Below are 19,168 nucleotides of genomic sequence, written 5' to 3' on the forward strand. Positions count from 1 at the left end.
TATATATATATATATATCTATAGATATACACACACACACATATATATACATATATTTCTTTTACGTCTTGCTTGAGCTTGGGTTGCTGTTTACTTTTGACAGTAGACTCTTCGTTAGCCAATGTCATCTAGGAAGGGAAAATTTAAGTGTGGCCAACAGATTCCACACAAGGATATGCACAAACTTTGCCTCTTTTGTTTAGGCCAGTCACACAACCATCCAACTTGCACTGTTTACCAGTCATATGTATATTCACATGCACATACATATATTCGTACCAAAAACTTTTCGTAGTTGCCTAGCTGCCCTAAAATTATTTGTTGAGAACCAGCATCTCAAATGCATAGCTTTAGGAATGGAAGGTGAATGGGCTGTCGAGATGGAGCCTCCAAAAAAAGGCCAAAGTTTCCAAGCCTGCTACTTCTGCCCCTCCGTCTGATATTCCTTCAGCCACCGTTTCAGGACGAACTGCCATCTTTGGCGGGTACCATTGCGGAAGCTACCCAAGAAACAGCAGTTGGCACGTCTCCAGAGGATAGTGCAAAGTTGGCCTCTGCCGATGTCGAAACCAGCTCTACCACTCAGCCGCCTTCAATGACTGACCAGTGCTCCTTCTCTACAGGCTGGATCCTTGACCACAGGCCTCTGCCACTTTCAGCCTCTAAGACTACTCCTTCAAAGAAAAAACAAAAAACTAAGCATCTGACTCCCACTCCTACAGATGACCAGCCAGACTGGCAGACCTTCTCCCAGTCCCTGGTTCAGGCCTTCATGGCCCTCAGGCCTATGACCTCTTCTTTACCAGGCCCTGCTTACTCTCAGTCCTAGGCCTGCCTCAGCTGCTTTCTTACCTCCCACTCACACTCTAGAGGATTCCTCTTCCACTTCTGAGGAATCACTTGCATACACTTCACAGCTTGCTTCTCCATTGGAGTATGGCTCCCCAGATGAGGACTCCCTATAAGGAGACTCTCCTTCAGAAGATATTTCCTTTGGGATACCATCTCCTGAATAAGGGAGTACTTTAAATGGGATGCCATTCAAATGACTGAGGTGCAAAAAAGATACTTTGAACTCCTGCAGATAGTCCCCTTCACCCTCATCCATCCTTTCTGTAATTCCAGATTACCTGGATGTGTTTGCAGTCACCTTGAAAAACCCTGAATCATCTTCCAACCCTTAAGTAGCCAGACCGATTTTACAAGGTCCCTGACCAGCAAAAGTTCTATCATTAAACCACCTGTGGCAGACCCTACAGTCATTGGAGTGGCTCCTGACAAGTAGTCCCGACACATTCACTTCTTCTCCCTCCTGCCGTCTGACAAGGACAGCAAAGTCATGGACAGGCTGAGAAAAATGATTTATACGTCCTCTACCCTGGCCTTCAGAGCCATAAGTTAGCAGACCCACATGGTCAAATATTTCTTGGATTTGATTTCCCAAGCTACATCCGTAGTCTCTTCATTGCCTGACACTCCAGCCAAACCGCAAGTGGCCTTATCACACTCTCTGGCAGCTCAGGTAGCCAGACACTCCATAAAGTGCAGCTACAATGTTGCAGAGGTATCAGCCTGATCAACTGCCTCAGCCTCTTCTGAGCAGGTATTCCTGGCTCAGACTGCAAGCCCTCTCTGAGGATTTCAAAAACAATGTTAGATGCTGCTCTGGACAACAATTACCTTTTTGGCAAGCAGTCTGCTGAACTGTTCAAGAGCCTTCAAGAAAAGAGTAAAGAACTCCAGGACCTAAAACATTTACTAGTTTCTCCAGTTCCCAAGTTCTATAGGAACTAACCAGCAAAACCCAGTTTTATGAGGAGAGCTCCAGTACCACACTCCTCCCTCTAAACACAGGAAGGGTCCCTGAAAACCTATCACTTCCCCTAAGACTGCCACTTCACAGTCAACCCCCAGGCAGCCCTGTCCAGGTAGACAAAACATTGCGTGACTCCCCAAGTCACCTACCCCTCTCCACTTACCTCTCTCACAGTCTCCCCCTTTAGCAGCACATCACTTCAGACCGCTGGGTACTTTCAGTAATAGAAAAAGGGTACTTTATGACCTGGCAGGAAAAACTCCTACCTCAAGAAATGCCCTTACCTCCAAAAAACCAACTTCACCTTATCCCCAAGATCATTCAACATCTGCTCTCACAAAGAACCAGAGAAAAAGTTCCCACAGCTCAAGAGGTTCAAGGGTTTTACTCAAGACTCTTCCTTGTGTCAAGGAAGGATGGCCCTTGGAGGCCCATCCTAGTCCTGTCACACCTAAACCCCTTCCTGCAGGTACCCTCATGCTGGATGCTATCCCTCCAAACCCGTCTGCCACTATTGCCCCCAAGCACATTTATGGCCACCTTGAACCAGAAGGAGGCATATCTTCATGTCCCCATCCACCTTCTTTGCAGGAGGTATTTATGCTTTGCTGTGCCATCGTCACATTTTCAATTTACTGCTTTGTCCTTTGGGTTGTCTACAGCACCAAGGGTCTTCACAAAGTGCCTTGCCCAGCAGTAGCCTACTGCAAAGCAATTGGCATGCAAATCTATCCCTATCTGGATGACCTACTCATTACAGCAGAGGGGTCAGAACTTCTCAGGACTCACCTGGCATTTACCATGTCCCTCCTCCATAGTCTAGGCTTCACATTAAATTTGACAAAATCTTCCCTCCTCCCATCTCAGGACATAATTTTCCTGGGATACAGAATTCCTAATGACCTGATGAAGACATTACTCTCTCAGGACAAAATCAGCTACGTAACCATGTTTTTCCACGAGTTGCTTCTGGTTACACACCTCTGCCAGGTAGTTCCTCAGACATCTGGGACTCAAGGCAGCAACCCTGCCTATGCTGCCCCTTGTCAGGATGCACATGATGAAGTTGCAATGGTACTTATAAAACATTTGGTCCCAACACAACCACACCTTGGATTGCCAAGTGCCCTTCCTTCCCTGCCTGAGACAAGAGTTGAGATGGTGGATCCAGCAAATCAACCAAAATCCAGGCCTTCCCTTACGCCTCCAACCATTTCAGTCTATGCATACTGATGCCTTTGATCTGGGGTGGGAAGCCACCATGAAGGGACTCAAGGTGCAGGCTCAGTGGGACCCTTCCTTCACAAAGAAACATATCAATGTGATGGAAATGATTGCTCTCCTTCTAGCACTGAAAATCTTCCTCCCTCTTATACAGGAATGTCCCCTACAAATCTTCACAGATGATACAATGGTGAAGTGATACATCAACAAACAAGGATGGACCAGATCATACTTGCTGTGTAGGTTAGCAATACAGGCTTGGGAGTTAGCCTCCTAGTGCAGTATCACTCTGAAGGCAGTTTATACTCCAAGACATTTACCAGCCAGACACTCTCAGCAGATCATTCTCTCAACATCACGAGTGGCTGTTGCTCAGGGATGTGTTCTTAGACATTGTCCTCCAGTGGGGCACCACTTGAATAGATCTGTTTGCCTCTCTTCAGAACAGACCTCCAACTATTATGCTCCAGGACCTACTCTTCACTAGCTTGGAAGGTGGATGCCTTCTCATTTCCTTGGAAGGGGCTGTTCCTTTACTTGTCCCACGCCCCCCCCCCCCTCATTCCCCATCATCCAGAAGGTTCTCCTGAAAATAGAGAGGGACAAACCAAAAATCTTGCTGGTGACTCCCTATTGGCCAAGGCAGCATTGGTTCCCTCTTCTGTCCCTTGCCAAGGGCAATCACCACAAGTTGCCCCACAAAGTGGAGCTGCTCACACAGCAAAAGAGATCTCTCATTTACCCGTATCTGAATTCTCTCAGCTTAACCCTGTGGGTGATTAACTTCTGATCCCTTTCAGACATGTTCAGAGGACATGCTGTCCGTCCTGCAGGAGGTCAGGAAACCCACTACACAACTATAACCTACATTTTAAAATGAAAAAGGTTCTCAACTCGGCGTCTTCGAAAGCAACTAGACCCATTTCATGTGGATGTACCTGTAGTCCTCACTTGTGTATGTTAGCTCTTAAAGTCAAAACATTCATATACTTCAGTGAAAGTACATCTGTCTGCCATTTCAGCCTCCCTCCCAGTCGATCCACTCCTTCTGTCAATGCTGGAAGTGAAACTTTCCCTCAAGGGAGTTCTCCACATCAGACCTCCCAGAAAACCTATCCTCCCCTCCTTGGGATTTGAGCTGGAAAAACTTACCACTGCCCCCTTTGAACCAGCAGCTTCTGCTTCTTTAAAAATGTACACCTGGAAAACTGTATTGCTAGTAGCCCTTACTTCATCTAGAAGAGTCTTAGAGCTGCAAGCTGTCATTGCCTCTGCACCCTACACTGTCTTCCACAAAGGCAAGATTACTGTACGTACTTAATCCCTCCTTCATGCTTATGGTGGGGAATGAGCTGTTACTCAACCAGTCTATCCATCTACCCACCTTTTTTCCTTCACCCCAAAATGACAGTGAAAGAGTGCTCCACTCCCTGGATGTACACTAACAACTAAGATTTTAACCAGACAAGACCCAAGACATTAGGAGGTCCAATCAGCTATTTATTTAATTTCATCCAAGAGCCCTGGGCAAAGCAGTTTCCAAGCAGACAGTATCCTATTGGACACACAACTGTTACCTTCTGCTATGCCTTTCATGGGAAAGACCTACCCTACCCTATTAAGGCACATTCTACTAGAGCTATGGCCTCTTCAGGAGCCTTCCTTAAAGGCCTGGATGCAGCCACCATCTTAGAACCAGCCACATGGTCATCTGTCCACACATTCACCAGACACTACAAGCTAGACAACATCACCCGAGCTAGAGCAGGCTTCACAAGGGCCATCCTCTGTGGCTTTCTGGAGACTGGTTCCTCTTCCTCCACCTTTTCCTCTAAATGAGCTGTGGTACTCTCTCACATGCACCATGAGAATAGAAGGACATAGAATATTTATGTAAAATCTTACCATAACTATAGATGTCCTCCTTTTCCATGTTGCAGTATTCCTTCCCATCCTTCTATCCCCCTCCATATTCTCTTCCCTCTCTGGATGGCATCATTCCTGTTAAGTATCAACTGTTGTCTAATGGGCAGTCATTTCTGAGATTTTCAGTGTAGACGTCACATTTAAGGTACTTGGTTTGTGGTCCTGCGTGTGACGTCCGCACCTGACAGCAACAAGGCTTAAGCTTTGGCAGATGGGCCAGATGTTTAGAAGCCTGAGGCAAAAGATGCCACAGGTCAGAATATTGCAACATGGAAGAGAAGGACATCTATGGTTATGGTAAGAGTTTACACAACTATTCTTTTCTATAGAAAGCTTGCAAGGTTGAAGAGCAAAGTCATCTTCATTGCACCTTACTGGCCTTTACAGGTGTGGTTCCCCTTCCTTTGGCCTCAGCTTCTATACCCACCTTGGATTTTGGATTTGATTCCAGACCTCCTGTCTCACCCGACAGGCATGATTCATCTGACTGTCTCAAACCTCAGGCTAACAGCATGGTTTCTCCACTTCTCTTAATAGTCAAACAACTTATTCTCTTGTCTCCTGTATTTCATATAATTTTACCTTTCCATAAAGCTTCTACTAGGAAAATTTACAAAATTAAATGGAAGAGATTTATTTGTTGGGCATCTCAAAAACATATCGGCCTCTACACATAGTGTTCTAGAGTTTTTGGCAGAAATTTTCAATAAAGGCGGTAGCTCTTCTACCATTAATGTTCAGTTAGCAGCAGTCTCTAACTTTCATATAGGTGTTGACAGCTCTTCCTTGGCCTCTACTAACATATGCAAGGCCTTCTTAAGAGGTACTATTTTACTTAGACTACCTTCTAAAGATCCTACTTCTCCATGGTATTTTATTCTTCTACTGCAGGCCTTAATCCAGTCTCCTTTTCAACCAGCAGGAAATTGTGATTTTAAATTTCTGACCTGGAAAATGACATTTCTAGTGACTATTACCTCTGTCAGAAGAATTTCAGAGCTTCAAGCATTATCCAGTCTAAACCTCCTTACTTGATTTTCCGTAAGGATAGGGTGATATTAAGAACCGACCCTTTTCCCTTCCTAAAGTGGTGTCAGAATTTAATATCAATCATCTTTTAATTTGCCCATTTTCTTTCCAAAATTTGAAAACAGATGTGTATGTTACATTTGTTGGATGTTCATAGACAATTGCATTTCTATTTGCACAGAACAAAAGGGAGTAGAATGTCTGATCAGTTATGTATATTCTTTGCAGACAATAAATTAGGCAGATCTGTTACAAAGATAACATTGGCAAGATGGATTACTGACTGCATATCTGTTTTCTATAATAAATTGGATATTTCATTTGCAAACCCTTTGAGCCCACTCTATTAGATCTATGGCAACCTTGTCAGTATTTTTATCCAGTCATGTCATGCACGCTGCTACTTGGGCTAATCCTTATACTTTTATTACTTCTTACAAATTGGATCTGGTCTTGAGGGGAAGAGTAGCCTTTGGTTCAACTTTGCTCAGAAACGTCCTTAAGAATCTACCTGAGATTTCAGGTAGCTGGTTGCTCTGTCCTAGTGGTTGACGAATGAATGAAAATTGACATCATCAGATAAAGAAGTTCTATACCCACCATAACATTCCATCTGTGTTGTCCATTTTCATTCTTCCTTAACTCCCCACCCAGCAGCTCCCAACCTTTCATCATCAATGACTTCTGGAAGAATGAGATGTTATAACGACACTACAATGTCTTATATGGAGCTCCAGATATTGGTTTCTTTTGTCATGAACATTATTCTAATATGTTTTTACTTACCTCATCTTGTTTACTAGATAACTTATGTTAGGGGTTGGTGCATTATGGGTAGGGAGGAGCTTGATAGTTTTGTTGGCCACAAGCTATAGTAACGGTTGAATCAGATCTGAGGTTTTGATCCAAACCCAGTAGTTAAGTGAGAATAAAAATCGACAACATGGCTAGAACATTATGGTGAGTACATAACTTTTTTCTTTTCTTATTTGATAATTTTCAGTTTGTGTGCTGTAAGTTGATGGTAGCATCTGAAACTGGGACAGTTCAACCCTACGTTGGATGCCTGCACTTCGTTTAATAGTATGATGTTTCTGTGATGTATGCTTATTGGTTCACTTACACAGCACTTTGAGGAACTACATCTTAACTGGAAGAAACACAGCAGAACTGGTAAGCTAACATGGTAGAAGCAGACTTACTACCCATGTTTTAGTGTTTGCTACTGAGGTACAAAATGCTTAAGCTATTTGTCAAATTTTCACTTTTATTTTTAAAGATGCATTTAATTTCTATTTGAATAGCTCGGCCATAAATATAATCATGGAACTTCAAACATGCAAACACAACTGCCAAAAGTTCCTTCTCAATTTGAGGATACTGCATTTCAGTTTGGGTAAGAGGTCTAGATGCATAGGCAAAACAGGCCTGCTCTCTTAAAAAATACACCAAGACCGAGCTTTGAAGCATCACAGGAAAGAACTACTGGTTTGTGGACATCATAGTACCTTAATGTAGGAGGGTTGGCAGTTTGCTGTTTGAGGTTATTAAATGCTCTCTGGTGGTTGTCTAACCATGACCAAACAACATTTTTTGCATGTCAGCTCTCTAAAAGGCACTGATAACTCACTTACTAAAGTCAGGGATAAATTTGCCCAAATAGTTAACCATACCAGGAAAACTCTGTAAGGCTGGGAGATTGTCTGGAGCTGACATCTCAAGAATGGCTGCTTGTTTAGAAAGGTCTGGTTGTAAGCCAGTACTGGTAAATAAATAACCTACATAAGTAACTTCTGGTAGTCTGAATTTACATTTCAGAAGATTGAGCTCCAAGTTCAGTTCATGTGCTCAGTCCAGAATTTCATGGCATGCTTTGTTACCATTGCCTCCAAACTAGTAAATCACCAACTATTATAGCACATGGATAGCCTGAAAAAATATTGCTGCATTGCACGCTGAAAGACTTCATTGGCAAAATTTATTCCAAAAGGCATCCTGAGGAATCTTTATCTACCAAATGGCATACTGAATGTATTCAGTAGTGTTGATTTGAGATCAACCGTCATTTTCCAAAATGACTCTGCATCTAAGATAGAAAAAACCATGGCATTTGGCATAAGGGCTGCAATCTCCTCAACTGTACACAAATGATGATGAGGTATCTCTGATGCCTTGTTCAAGTCTGTTGGGTTAATACATATTCTGATTTCATCTGAATTTTTTTTATGAGCAGCTACCATGGAAGGCACCCACTCAGTTGGTTCTGTGACTGGACAAATCACACTTTGCTGCACCATCTTGTGTAACTGGACCTTGACTTTGTCCTGTATAGCTATTGAAACTCTTCTCGTTGGTCTGACTACTGGACTGACCTCTGGGTCTACTTTCATGGAGTACACAACTAGAAGTTTGCCTAACTTGTCGAAAACATCCGCATACTCTGAGAAAATAGCATCACTAAAACTGGAACTGGGACATGTGCTTACCTGATGTACTTCTTTGGTAAAAGAAAGCAGTTTCATTCTTAAACTGTCTCTGATACCTAATAATGACACCACAGGTCTTCTGACTACATAACATTGCAAGCTGTAACTGTTCCCAGCTGAATATCATGAAAGCACTACTGAGCCTTCGGTTTGAATCTTTTCATCTCCATAAGCAACAAGCTACGCACAATTAGCCAAATTAAGTTGCTTACCAGTTCTCACTCTAGCAAATGTTTTTGCTGACATCACATTACACTTTGAGCCAGTGTCCATTTTGAGCTCCGTGGGTTTACCATTGATCAGGACAGTACGTAATACTTCATTCTTTACCAACAAATCTACTGCATTAACCTTTTCACCAACCACAGATACACCATCTACATAGAAAGTTGAGTTGCAGCTTTCTGTATGATCAACTTGCTTTTTTGAGTAAACCTTTCTTAATTGAATAAGGCTTGCTTAATTTACAAAACTTTTGAAAGTGGTTCCATTTTTACACTTGTTTCGTTGCTGACCAGATGCTAAGCACCGTCTCTTCTAGACTCATAGTTGGTTTCACAATTACGACAGTTAACAATAAGACTCGAATTTTGTTAAATCACCCTTGTACTGCACTGAGCATGTCCATTTTACTGAACTAGTCTTGGAACTTGCTAAAAAGTTACGCAGCCTCCCAGGAAGTCCCACAGGGTTTGCAGCTGCCATTTGTTTAAGCCTGTTTCTGCTTCCCACGTGCGGCATGCTGTCTCTGCTTGCTGTAGAAGCTGCTGAAACCATGCTCTTATCACTCACAAGCATATTTGTGTGCCGTTCTGTGAGCTCATGGATTTGACAAATCTCTACGGCTTTTCTTAACGTTAAGTCACTGTCATGAAGCAAAATCTTTCTCGCTGCAGCATTAGTAACACCAAACACAAGCTTGTCCTGTATTAACTCATCTTTCATATCACCAGATCTGCACATTTTAGCCTTATTCCTCAAGTCAGTGATATAAGCTGCAAAAATATCACCTGGCTTTTTGGTCTCTTGTATAAAATAGGTGCCTCTCTAATGTAACATTTGTCTAGTGGTTGCACATTTCTCTAAATTTACGTTTCAAGCACTCGGGGTCTTCCCTTGATTCAGCCGATACAACAGTATGGCGGTTTCCCCCTCTCCTGCATATATTTCTGGTGCAACACAAATGAACTCTGTTTCAGTGGCTTCTGACACAGCTAAGTTAAGCAAAACATGCATCTTTGTCAGAAAAAGTTGCTTGTATGAAAATATCATATTCCTGCTCAAATACTCTCCAGTTCTTTGCTATATTATGATCAAGCACAAGTTGCCTTGGTCTGCGAAATGCCTCTGCCATATTAACCCACAGTATTGACTGTGCATGGAATTATGTAAGAACATGCACACGAGTATATGAGAACATTGCTAGAACTTTTAGTTATGCCTGATAGCACAACAGACTCTTTGAAAAAAAACTGCACTTTGCCGAATAAGTTTCTGTAGCACAATGAAACCACTCCACAACAGTGTAAGAAAAACTTTGAAATGAATGCATTTTCCAAATGAACTGTATACAGCACAGAAAGTCTTCAAAATGGCTGTACTTTGTGAAACACTTTGAAATGGTGGCACTCTGCAAATAAATCTACACAGTAGAAGAAACTTTTCAAAATGGCTGTACTTTAACTGCACTTTGCAATATAACTGTACTTTGCACACAGCAAACTCTTTGAAATTGCACCTTAATAAAGCACACACTCTGCAAACACTTTGCACACACTGAGATACTTCAAATAACTCTAATTATGCTTTGAATGGCATCGGTCAATGCAAAATACTATTTTATGCCCAAAACATGGTCTTTTACTAAAAAAAATGCAGCTGCCTTGCTCTTTAAGCTTATTTTGCCCTTTATTGTACTAGTTATGCCCACTTAACCTCTTATCATGCGTATTATACTTTCTTGTGCTTCGTTTTGCTTTAAACATACTTGTTATGCAAAGCGGAGGTAATTCTGAGCCCCATGTTAATATTTCCGATAGTTTCATCAAATATGGTTTTAGACATTTCGTTTAATTAATAATGCGTTTCGTGCCTTTCATTTGATTAGTAATACGTTTTGTGCCTTACAAATGCTCTGTTTCATTTTCTTTGTCAAATCATTTTTGCAAGTTCTAGTTACCTTAAGTTTGTTTCTGGACCTTTTTTGATCATTTCAGCTCTGTTTCACTCAACCAGCTCAATCTGTCTTCACCTTCAGCTCTGCACTTCATGGCTTGAAGAAGTTGTGCTCTAAGTCGCTCGTCCATTCAGGATAAAACAGACAAGTGGTTGTGGGGATTCAGTTCAAGCAGCTTTATTACACACACACACATTAAGAATGAGGCTTTGTAACTTAAACTTATAAACTGACTACCACACATACATGTTAACACTTTGGCTGTTCTTTCAAAATGTCACTGCTGCCTGCACATGCTCACTATTTATATGCGCATGCCTACATCTGGAAATGCTTCTAAAAGGTACATACACACTCCATTCTACAACTGCTCATCTGTGGCAACATATTTTCAGATGTTTGGGTTTTAAAGGTAGAGATTGCAGTTGGCAATGGATAGAAAATCCACCTCATTTCAAAAAGATCCTTTCCAATCAAGCTAAGTCGTTTCCCCAAGGGCTCTAAAACATGTTAGAAGCAGAAGTAATACAATGTCTTCCTACAGAACAAATAGGCAGTGACTTTTACTCCAGAAACTCTTTGAGACCAGTAATAGAGCTATCTTTTCGTATTCTTTTTGTGAAAATTCCAAAGTTCAAGATGTTGACCCTTCAAACAGTGTTAGCTCTTGTTCCATACTAAAGTCTTACGGGTAACCTTAGACCTCAAAGATGCTTACCATTTCATTCTGATGGCAAACAAATTTCAATAGATTTCTAAGATTTAGTGTGTCTGGGTCACATTGTCAATTATCTTCATTACCCTTTGGGTTGGCAACTGCACCGAGTGTTTATGAAGTGTCTAGCCCCAGTGGTAGCTCATTACTTACCTGTGCATTGTCCTTTCCCAGATGTCAGGCATCATTAACAAAGGATGCTCATCATGTTGATGACTGTAGCAGCAGCCTTAGCTATATGGGTTATATCCCTGTCAAGGATGTAACAGGTGACCAGCTTCCAAAGCTTCAGGCACCTTCCATGCACCCAAATTGTTGGTCATCTCGAAGTAAGCTGACTAAAAAGACAGGTTTAGGTGCCAAGCTCTTCAGAACTTTCCCTGCCATTGAAGAAAGGTATCCTTCGAGAACTTTCACAGATTAACAGTTGGATTATGCTGTTACTTTGCTGTGTTGATAAGTTCCCTTTGTGTGAAAGCCTTCCACATTGAAAACATTGCAGTGTAGTACTTTCCTGTTTAAGAAAGCCATTTTTAAGTTAGAAATTTGTGTTTTGACTGTCAAGACTTAACTGTACTTAAACAGAAGTGGATTTTTTTCTTGTCAGGTAAAAGTTTAATGTAATTTAAAAAAAAATCTGTGGAGAAATTATTTATTTAACTTTTTGGGAATGAGAGTGTTTTAAATTGTTTTTTTTTTTTTTTTTACTGTGTTTTTGTGAAAAAGTTACTTTTAAAAACTTAAATTATTACTGTCTCTTGTTGCTTGTTTTCTCCAGGAAAGAGACAATTTTCTGCTTGACCATGGAACCAACTCCCAGTCCAGCTGCAAAAAGAAAAAGTTAAGCAAACAGCCATTGCTACCACAGCAGGCTAACAATTTGACTCACCTGCAAGTGGGTGACTCTGCTGTGACCATAGCTTGTTCCTTAGACCACTCATGTTTTACACTAGATCCCTGTAGTGTAACACCTACAGCCACTATGGATAAGGGGTTAATCACATACTTTGCAGTTTTTAGGGTCCCCTCAGTGGGCAAGGGAGAGTTGCTCTTGTTGGTCATGAGAGAGGGAACAGGGAAGACTTCCCTGTTGGGTCAGAATGTTGTGCCCGCCCCTGGGGAAGCTGCCGCTCTCATTAGCAATACTGATTGCACCTGCTTTCCTGTCAAAAAGAAACCGAAAACTAAATGTATATCAACGACTCCTCAAATTTCTTTAGACAAAAGTAGTTTACTGAGACTGTCTCAGGGTTTAATATAGGCTATTGATAATTTTTATTAGGTGGTTTCTGGTAAAAGAAGGGATACCTCTTTTCCTGAAGAGATTCAATATACTGAATCTGGACAGGACGATAGAGGATTTTCACTTCAGTTTTCAGATTCAGACTCTGAGGAGAGCTGGGTTTCTGATTCTCCCTGTGAGGGCTTCTCTTTTTCTGCTACTGTTTCCAGAATGTGCCTCTGTTTTCAGTGGGAGAACACTGAGATTTCTCAGTTTTTCAGAAAAATATTATGAGTTGTTAGAAAAGGATTTTGCAGAACCCCTCACCCTTTCCTCCAGTTCTGTTTTCTTTGGATGATGTGTGTCACTGCCTGCAGTTCTGCTGATATTCAGCCTGCTGCCTCTAAAAAGGCCCAAAGAATGTATAAAGTTTCTTAGTCTTTTAGGTTTTTATACACTCTTCCCAAACCTGACCCAGCAACTATAGCTTTAGTTAGTTCTGCTGCTTCTAAACATTTTGTTTGTTCCAATTTTACTCTTTCTGGCAAGGATGGGAATACTATTAAGAATAGAAAAAAGTGTATGCTTCTGCAACTTTGATTTTTCAGTTTTGAATTGTTAGGCTTATATGTTTATTCTGACTAGTTAAAGTATGAGGAATGTTTCATTTGCATTTCCTTCTTGTTAGGAAAAATCTGCTTTAAATCATTTAGCCTTTGTGAACTGCTTTTTGAACTAAATGCTGTAGCATATCCTTGTATCTATAAATATGTTTTGTTCATTTCTTATCTGGTCTTGTTCACCTTGGCTGTGCCTGCATATGGGCCATTGAGATCCGTGCACTGCGCTGGTAAACAAATATAAATTAAATAAAATAGTTTCTTCCATTGTACAAGTTCCAACATATTCTTTATTGTGCTTTTATGACTCATTTGATATTTCTTTCAGAGATGTGACCACTGATACTGATTTTGAGGAGAGATTTGCATGGCTGTGTCCTCACAACCGCCCAGATGATGTAAAAATTAGGTTTTAAATTCTCCTTTGGATAGAGATTGTTTTTGGCTCCTCTTCTATCAAAAAGTGTGATGAAAAGAGTAGGTTGATACAGGGAATCTCTAAATTGTTTTCCGCCCTCCTTTTCTGAAATTTCTAAGAGATTTTCTAACCCTTCAGCCAATTTTGGCAAAAAACAAAATAAATACTCAGAACAAAATGCTTATAAATAGACATTCAACAAGAAATGGAAAGCGGGTTCTAAAAAGAATTCAGGAACCCCAGCAAAAACCAAGGGCAGTCTAACAAGTCAGTTTCAGGGACTTTGTCCAACACTCCCACCCTGGCAGTTTTTCCATTCTAGAAAGTTTGAATCTCCACTTTTCTCTTCGGCAGCAGATAGTCTCAGGGAAACGTGTTCTTAAGATCGTTCACCAAGGTTACAGGTGACAATGAGAGGAAATCCTTCCTTTCAGGAGGTAATTCCTCATCTGTCAGACCCCACACTCTTATTTCCCCTTCATTTTCATCATATGCAGTTCCTAGGGAGTGATAGAACCAGTCCTTCCCAGATGCTTGGAGACAAGTTCTGGATCTTTCCTTCGTAAACCTGATTGTAATAGTGCCCAAGTTCAAAATAGTGTCACTTCACAACCTATAACCTCCTGTTTCTCATTTAAGTTTTCTGGTAACAATTTATTTTAAAGATGCCTGTTATCACATCCCTAATCATCCAGACTTCAGGTGGACATTCCGAAAAAATGTAGCGATAAAGATAGACAGACCGCACAGGGTTAAGCCTTCCGATGCTACCGCTAAGCAGGTAGTCAGCTCTCCAGAATTCAGTGAGACGTTTTTGCAGCCCCTGATGCCTGATTCGATATCTGTGCAGACCTCTATGGGAGACCCTTTCGGAGTACAGTATGCCACAGAAATCTTCTTCGTCTGCTGAGCCTTTGGCTGTCTCTGCCTCTGTTGGGTCCGGAGCTACGACGCAGGCACCCACTTTTGAGGAGGCATTTCACACTACCGAATCTTGGCAAAAAAACGATAGCATCCCATCCGACTAGCATTTCTCTTGGACCAACGGATTCTCTCAGGTCGAGAAGCCAGGCCACTCTTAGGAAATCTGCTTATAGCCACCATCTTGCTACTGCTCCACCACCCCAAGCACAACTGCTTAAAATGGCGGAGGATCTCATCTCCCTTATGCGGGGTAGTCAGGCCACAACTTGAAAAGGAAAAGGCACCCTTCTCCAGAAATTCAGACTATTCAGTTTTTGAATAGGAACAGCATCCCTTAACTCTTATGAGGATTCAGATGCAGAGGAGTCCATCCCTTCTGCCTCCCCTCCAGAGGAACATTCCTTTGGGGAAACCCTTCACTCCCTCAGGGAACATTTCCAATGGCAATTTCAGGACTTCCCACAGTCTAAGAAAAGACTTAAGAGAGTTTCTGGACTTGCCCCAGCACAGACCCCTGGCCATCCCCCCTATTTTAGAAGTGGTGGATGATGTTTTCCATGAATCCAGCTTAGCCACTGACACCCTTCCTCCTGCTCCCAGTAAACCGGACAAGTGCTGCAGTGTACCAGATTCTCTCAAATACCTGTACAGAAATCCTGCTGCAGACCCAGAGGTCATTACACAGGGACCTAAAGGAGCTAAGACTGGTTCTGCCAAGAATCCTCTTCCTTCTGACAAAGACTCCAGAGCTCTGGACAGATGGAGTAAAAAGTATACACCTCTCCAACCTTAGCCATCAGAACACTCAATTGTCCATTCCATATGTTAAAATATCAACAACACACTTTGGAACTATTAAAACAGAAGATTGCTACCTTTTCTGACTGTACCAATTCAAAAGAGTTAGCAGATTTACTACACTCTGCTTGTCAAGTGGCCAAACACACATTACAATGTGGATATGATGCCCTAGAAGCCTCTAGCAGGGCAGCAGTGACAGGATCTGTTATTAGGAGACATGCATGGCTGGAGGAACAAACTCTCCCTGATCATGTCAAGTCTAAACTTATTGATGCACCCATAGATAAGGAGCGCTTGTTTGGGGAAAAAGCAGAAGAGGTGCTTAAAAAAATGGAAGACGAAGCAAAATCTATGTAAACAGTAAACGATTTCTTTAAGGTACAACCTCCCAGATTCAGCAGCAGCTTTCCCTCTAAGCACTGGGCCTTCCATGCACCTAGCAGGCCAAGGTAAGCCCCGCAGGGACAGATCCTCCAGGCCCCTATCCCAGGGCCAGCAGAGAAGCAAACAGTGGACCACTTCCATCTCTAAGGCAGGGAGTTCTAAGCCAATCTTCTATGGCAAACACTCTCAATGCCCCCCTTCTGCCCTCCCTTCACTCATCAAAAACTAGGAGGAAGGCTTTCCCTCTTCAAAGACAATTGGCTTTCTGTAACAAAGGATCAATGGGTCTTAAAGATCATTTTTCAGGGATACAAATTCTCTTTCAGTGAATTCAGGGATACAAATTCTCTTTCAGTGAACTCCCAATCCCAAGAGGGCACCCAGACGTGCCTCCAAATCAGTGGGCAGAGGCAGTGAAATAGGTCCAAACTCTCCTTTCCCAGGGGGCAGAACCTGTCCCCCCAGATCAAACAGGCACAGGCTTTTATTCCAGACTATTCCTTGTTCTCAAGAAAAAGGGCACTTGGCGCCCCATCCTGGATCTATCCATTCTGAACACCTCCCTGGTGGTCCCCATATTCAAAATGCTAACTTTGCAGCAGCTGCTGCCTACGTTAACAGAAAATGCCTGGCTAGTGACCCTAGACCTATGTCTACCTCCACATCCCCACCAGGGAATCATACAGGAAATTCCTGCGCTTCAGAGCAGGATCACAACACTTTCAGTTCTCTGTGCTGCCCTTTGGCTTATTTACTGCTCCTAGATTATTCACCAACTACTTGGCCCTGGCCATAGCATTCTTGCAGACAGAGAAATATACAGATTTACCCTTACCTGGATGACTGCCTCATTCAGGCGGAGTGCCAAGAAAAGCTACTCTAGGACCTTCTCTTTGTCAAATCACTCCTATCTTCCCTAGGGTTCACCATCAATGAGAAGAAATCAAAGCAAAACCCCACCAGGAAGATCATTTTCTTGGGAGCTGTGCTAGATACAGTATCCCAAATGGTCTTCCTATCCCCAGAAAAGCAGACCTTCCTGCCTCTCTACTTTACCCAGCTGGTTTCCAGACGTCACCTCACTGCGAGGAAGTTCCTGCGGGATACATGGCATCTTGCATCCTTCTCATTCCTCTGGCCAGACTTCACATGAGAGAACTTCAGTGGTATTTAAAGAACTTTTGATGCCAGCATTCTCAGTCCGTAGAGACTTCTCTCCCTCTGATCCCATGTATAAGGGCCGAGTTTCTCTGATGGGCAGAGGCCTGTTCCAGGAGCAAGGGTCTTCCCTTCATCCTCCACCCTTCTGGCCACACCATCTCCACCAACGCCTCAGACATTGCTTGGGGCACTCACCTAGCAGGCAGGTGCACCCAAGTTCTTTGGGATGCCCAGCAACTACACTTGCACAGCAATCAGAAAGAAATGATGGCAGTACAAAAGGCTCTCGCGTCTTTCAAACCCCATCTCAGGCCAGGGGTTCTCTTTATAAAAGCAGACAACACCACAGTAATGAGGTATATCAACAAACCGGGGGACCCAATCTTTCCCCCTGTGCAGGTTAGCCATGAGCCTCTGGCTTACAGCCACCTCCATGGGTCTACACCTAATTGCCCAATACCTACCAGAGGTCAACAGCACCCTGGCAGACCACCTAAGCAGAAACTTACTGGACCCCCACAAATAGCAGCTCCACAGGGAAATCTTTCTGTAAATCACTCGAGTGGGGAACTCCAGAAATGGATCGCTCTGCCTCGCACATCAACCACCAGCTGCAAAAGTTCTGTACCAGGGAGTATCACCTCCTAGCATGGAAGGAGGATGCCTTGATGTTCCCTTGGTTCTCCCTCTTTGTGTACGCATTCCCTCCTCTGCCCCTTATTCCCAAGGTACTGATCAGATTAAGGATGGAGAGACCAAAGGCCATCCTCATTGCTCCGATTGGCCCAGACAGCATTGGTACCCCTTACTGCGCAACCTGAACTTACAGCCCCCCAAGCAGATTCCCCTGATCTCAGACCTCTTGACCCAGGTGAGGGGGAAGATACTGCACCCAGACTTACTCTCAGTTTTTCAGCATGGCTTATACCTTAAAAGCTAACAAGGAGTCCTTGTTAAGCAAATGGGTCCTAGACATCACAGAGGCCAGAAGGCCTAGCAACAGAAAATCATACGCAGGGAAATGGAAAAGATTCTGCTCCTACAACCAGTCCAAAGAGGCCCGTACCTTCCTTCCTTCCATCCATCATAACTTGGATTACCTAGCAGAGTTCCTCAATAGCAGCCTCTTTTTCTCCTCTGTTAAATTCCATGCTTCAGCCATTTCTGCCCATTATGATTCAGAGCCATCCTTCTCTCATCCTTTGATTAAGCTTCCTCAGTGGGGCTTCTAATATCAGAGCTCCCAGAAGGCCTCCCATGCCACCTTGGAACCTGAAATTATGTTCTAGAAAAACTAACCTTACCTCCTTTTGAACTTGCTGCTTCCGCATAATTGAAGTACTTCTCCTGGAAGACTGCCTTACTACTAGCTATCACCTAAGCCAGAAGGGTATCAGAACTTCAGGCTCTCATGGCTGTTGAGCCCTTCATCATTTTCCATGCAGACAGGGTCTCCCTGAAGACTAAACCCTCCTTTATGCCCAAGGTGGTATCTGATGTGACCCTAATCCATGTTATACACCTTACCCACCTTCTTTCCCGGCCCTCAAAACAAGGGGGAAAGAATTCTACACTAGCTAGATATGTGCACAGGCAACTCTACTATCTGGACCATACTAAACCATTCAGAAAAAAACTACTGGTCAGCTTTGCCCCTGGGGCAGAGGGGTAGTTCATTTTCAAACAATTTCCAAATGGATATCATACTGTATCCATTTCTGCTGCAGACTACATGGGCAACCCCCCCCCAAGTCTATCTGTACCCATTCCACTAGGGCAGCCTCCACTTCCACAGCCTTCCTCAGAGGAGTCCCCACCAGGGACATCTCGGAAGCTGCCACTTGGACCTCTGTCCATACCTTTACAAAGCATTACCACCTACCTCTTTTTTTCTACATGTTAGGCAGGGTTTGCCTCTGCAGTTCTGCAGTGCCTGCTGACACAGGCCTAGGACTCTTACCTATCCTTCCACCCCTCTCCTCAGCTTTGCGAATCATCCCACAAATGATGACTGCAACAGTGAAATACTAAGAACCTAGTACAGTTGTGTACACTTACCATAAATGTAGATGTTAGAGTGTATTCACTGTTGCAGTCCTGGTTTCCCTCCCTCCATCCCCCATATAACATCTTCCCCTAGGGGGACATAAGCTTCCCACAGTGGCTTTTTACCACCAGGACCACTTTTCCTTATTTCCTTTTGCTACTGATGGGTTAGGGCAAGAAAAATGGATGTAATGACGTTAGCTGCCTTGGTGTATAGCACT

General features: G+C 43.0%; 1 protein-coding gene across 1 annotated transcript in view; it reads left to right on the forward strand.

The window, feature by feature from the left end:
• Positions 1-19,168, forward strand: part of ANKFY1 (ankyrin repeat and FYVE domain containing 1) — a 1,799,901-nt gene that overhangs the window by 562,822 nt on the left and 1,217,911 nt on the right. The window contains exon 13 of the mRNA XM_044082101.1: positions 11,546-11,767. Coding sequence (XP_043938036.1) covers positions 11,546-11,767 — 222 coding nt within the window. The remainder of the gene's footprint in view (positions 1-11,545; positions 11,768-19,168) is intronic.

This window comes from Protopterus annectens, chromosome 9.part0, assembly GCF_019279795.1.
Source record: "Protopterus annectens isolate FY-2018-M chromosome 9.part0, PAN1.0, whole genome shotgun sequence".
NCBI lineage: Eukaryota > Metazoa > Chordata > Ceratodontiformes > Protopteridae > Protopterus > Protopterus annectens.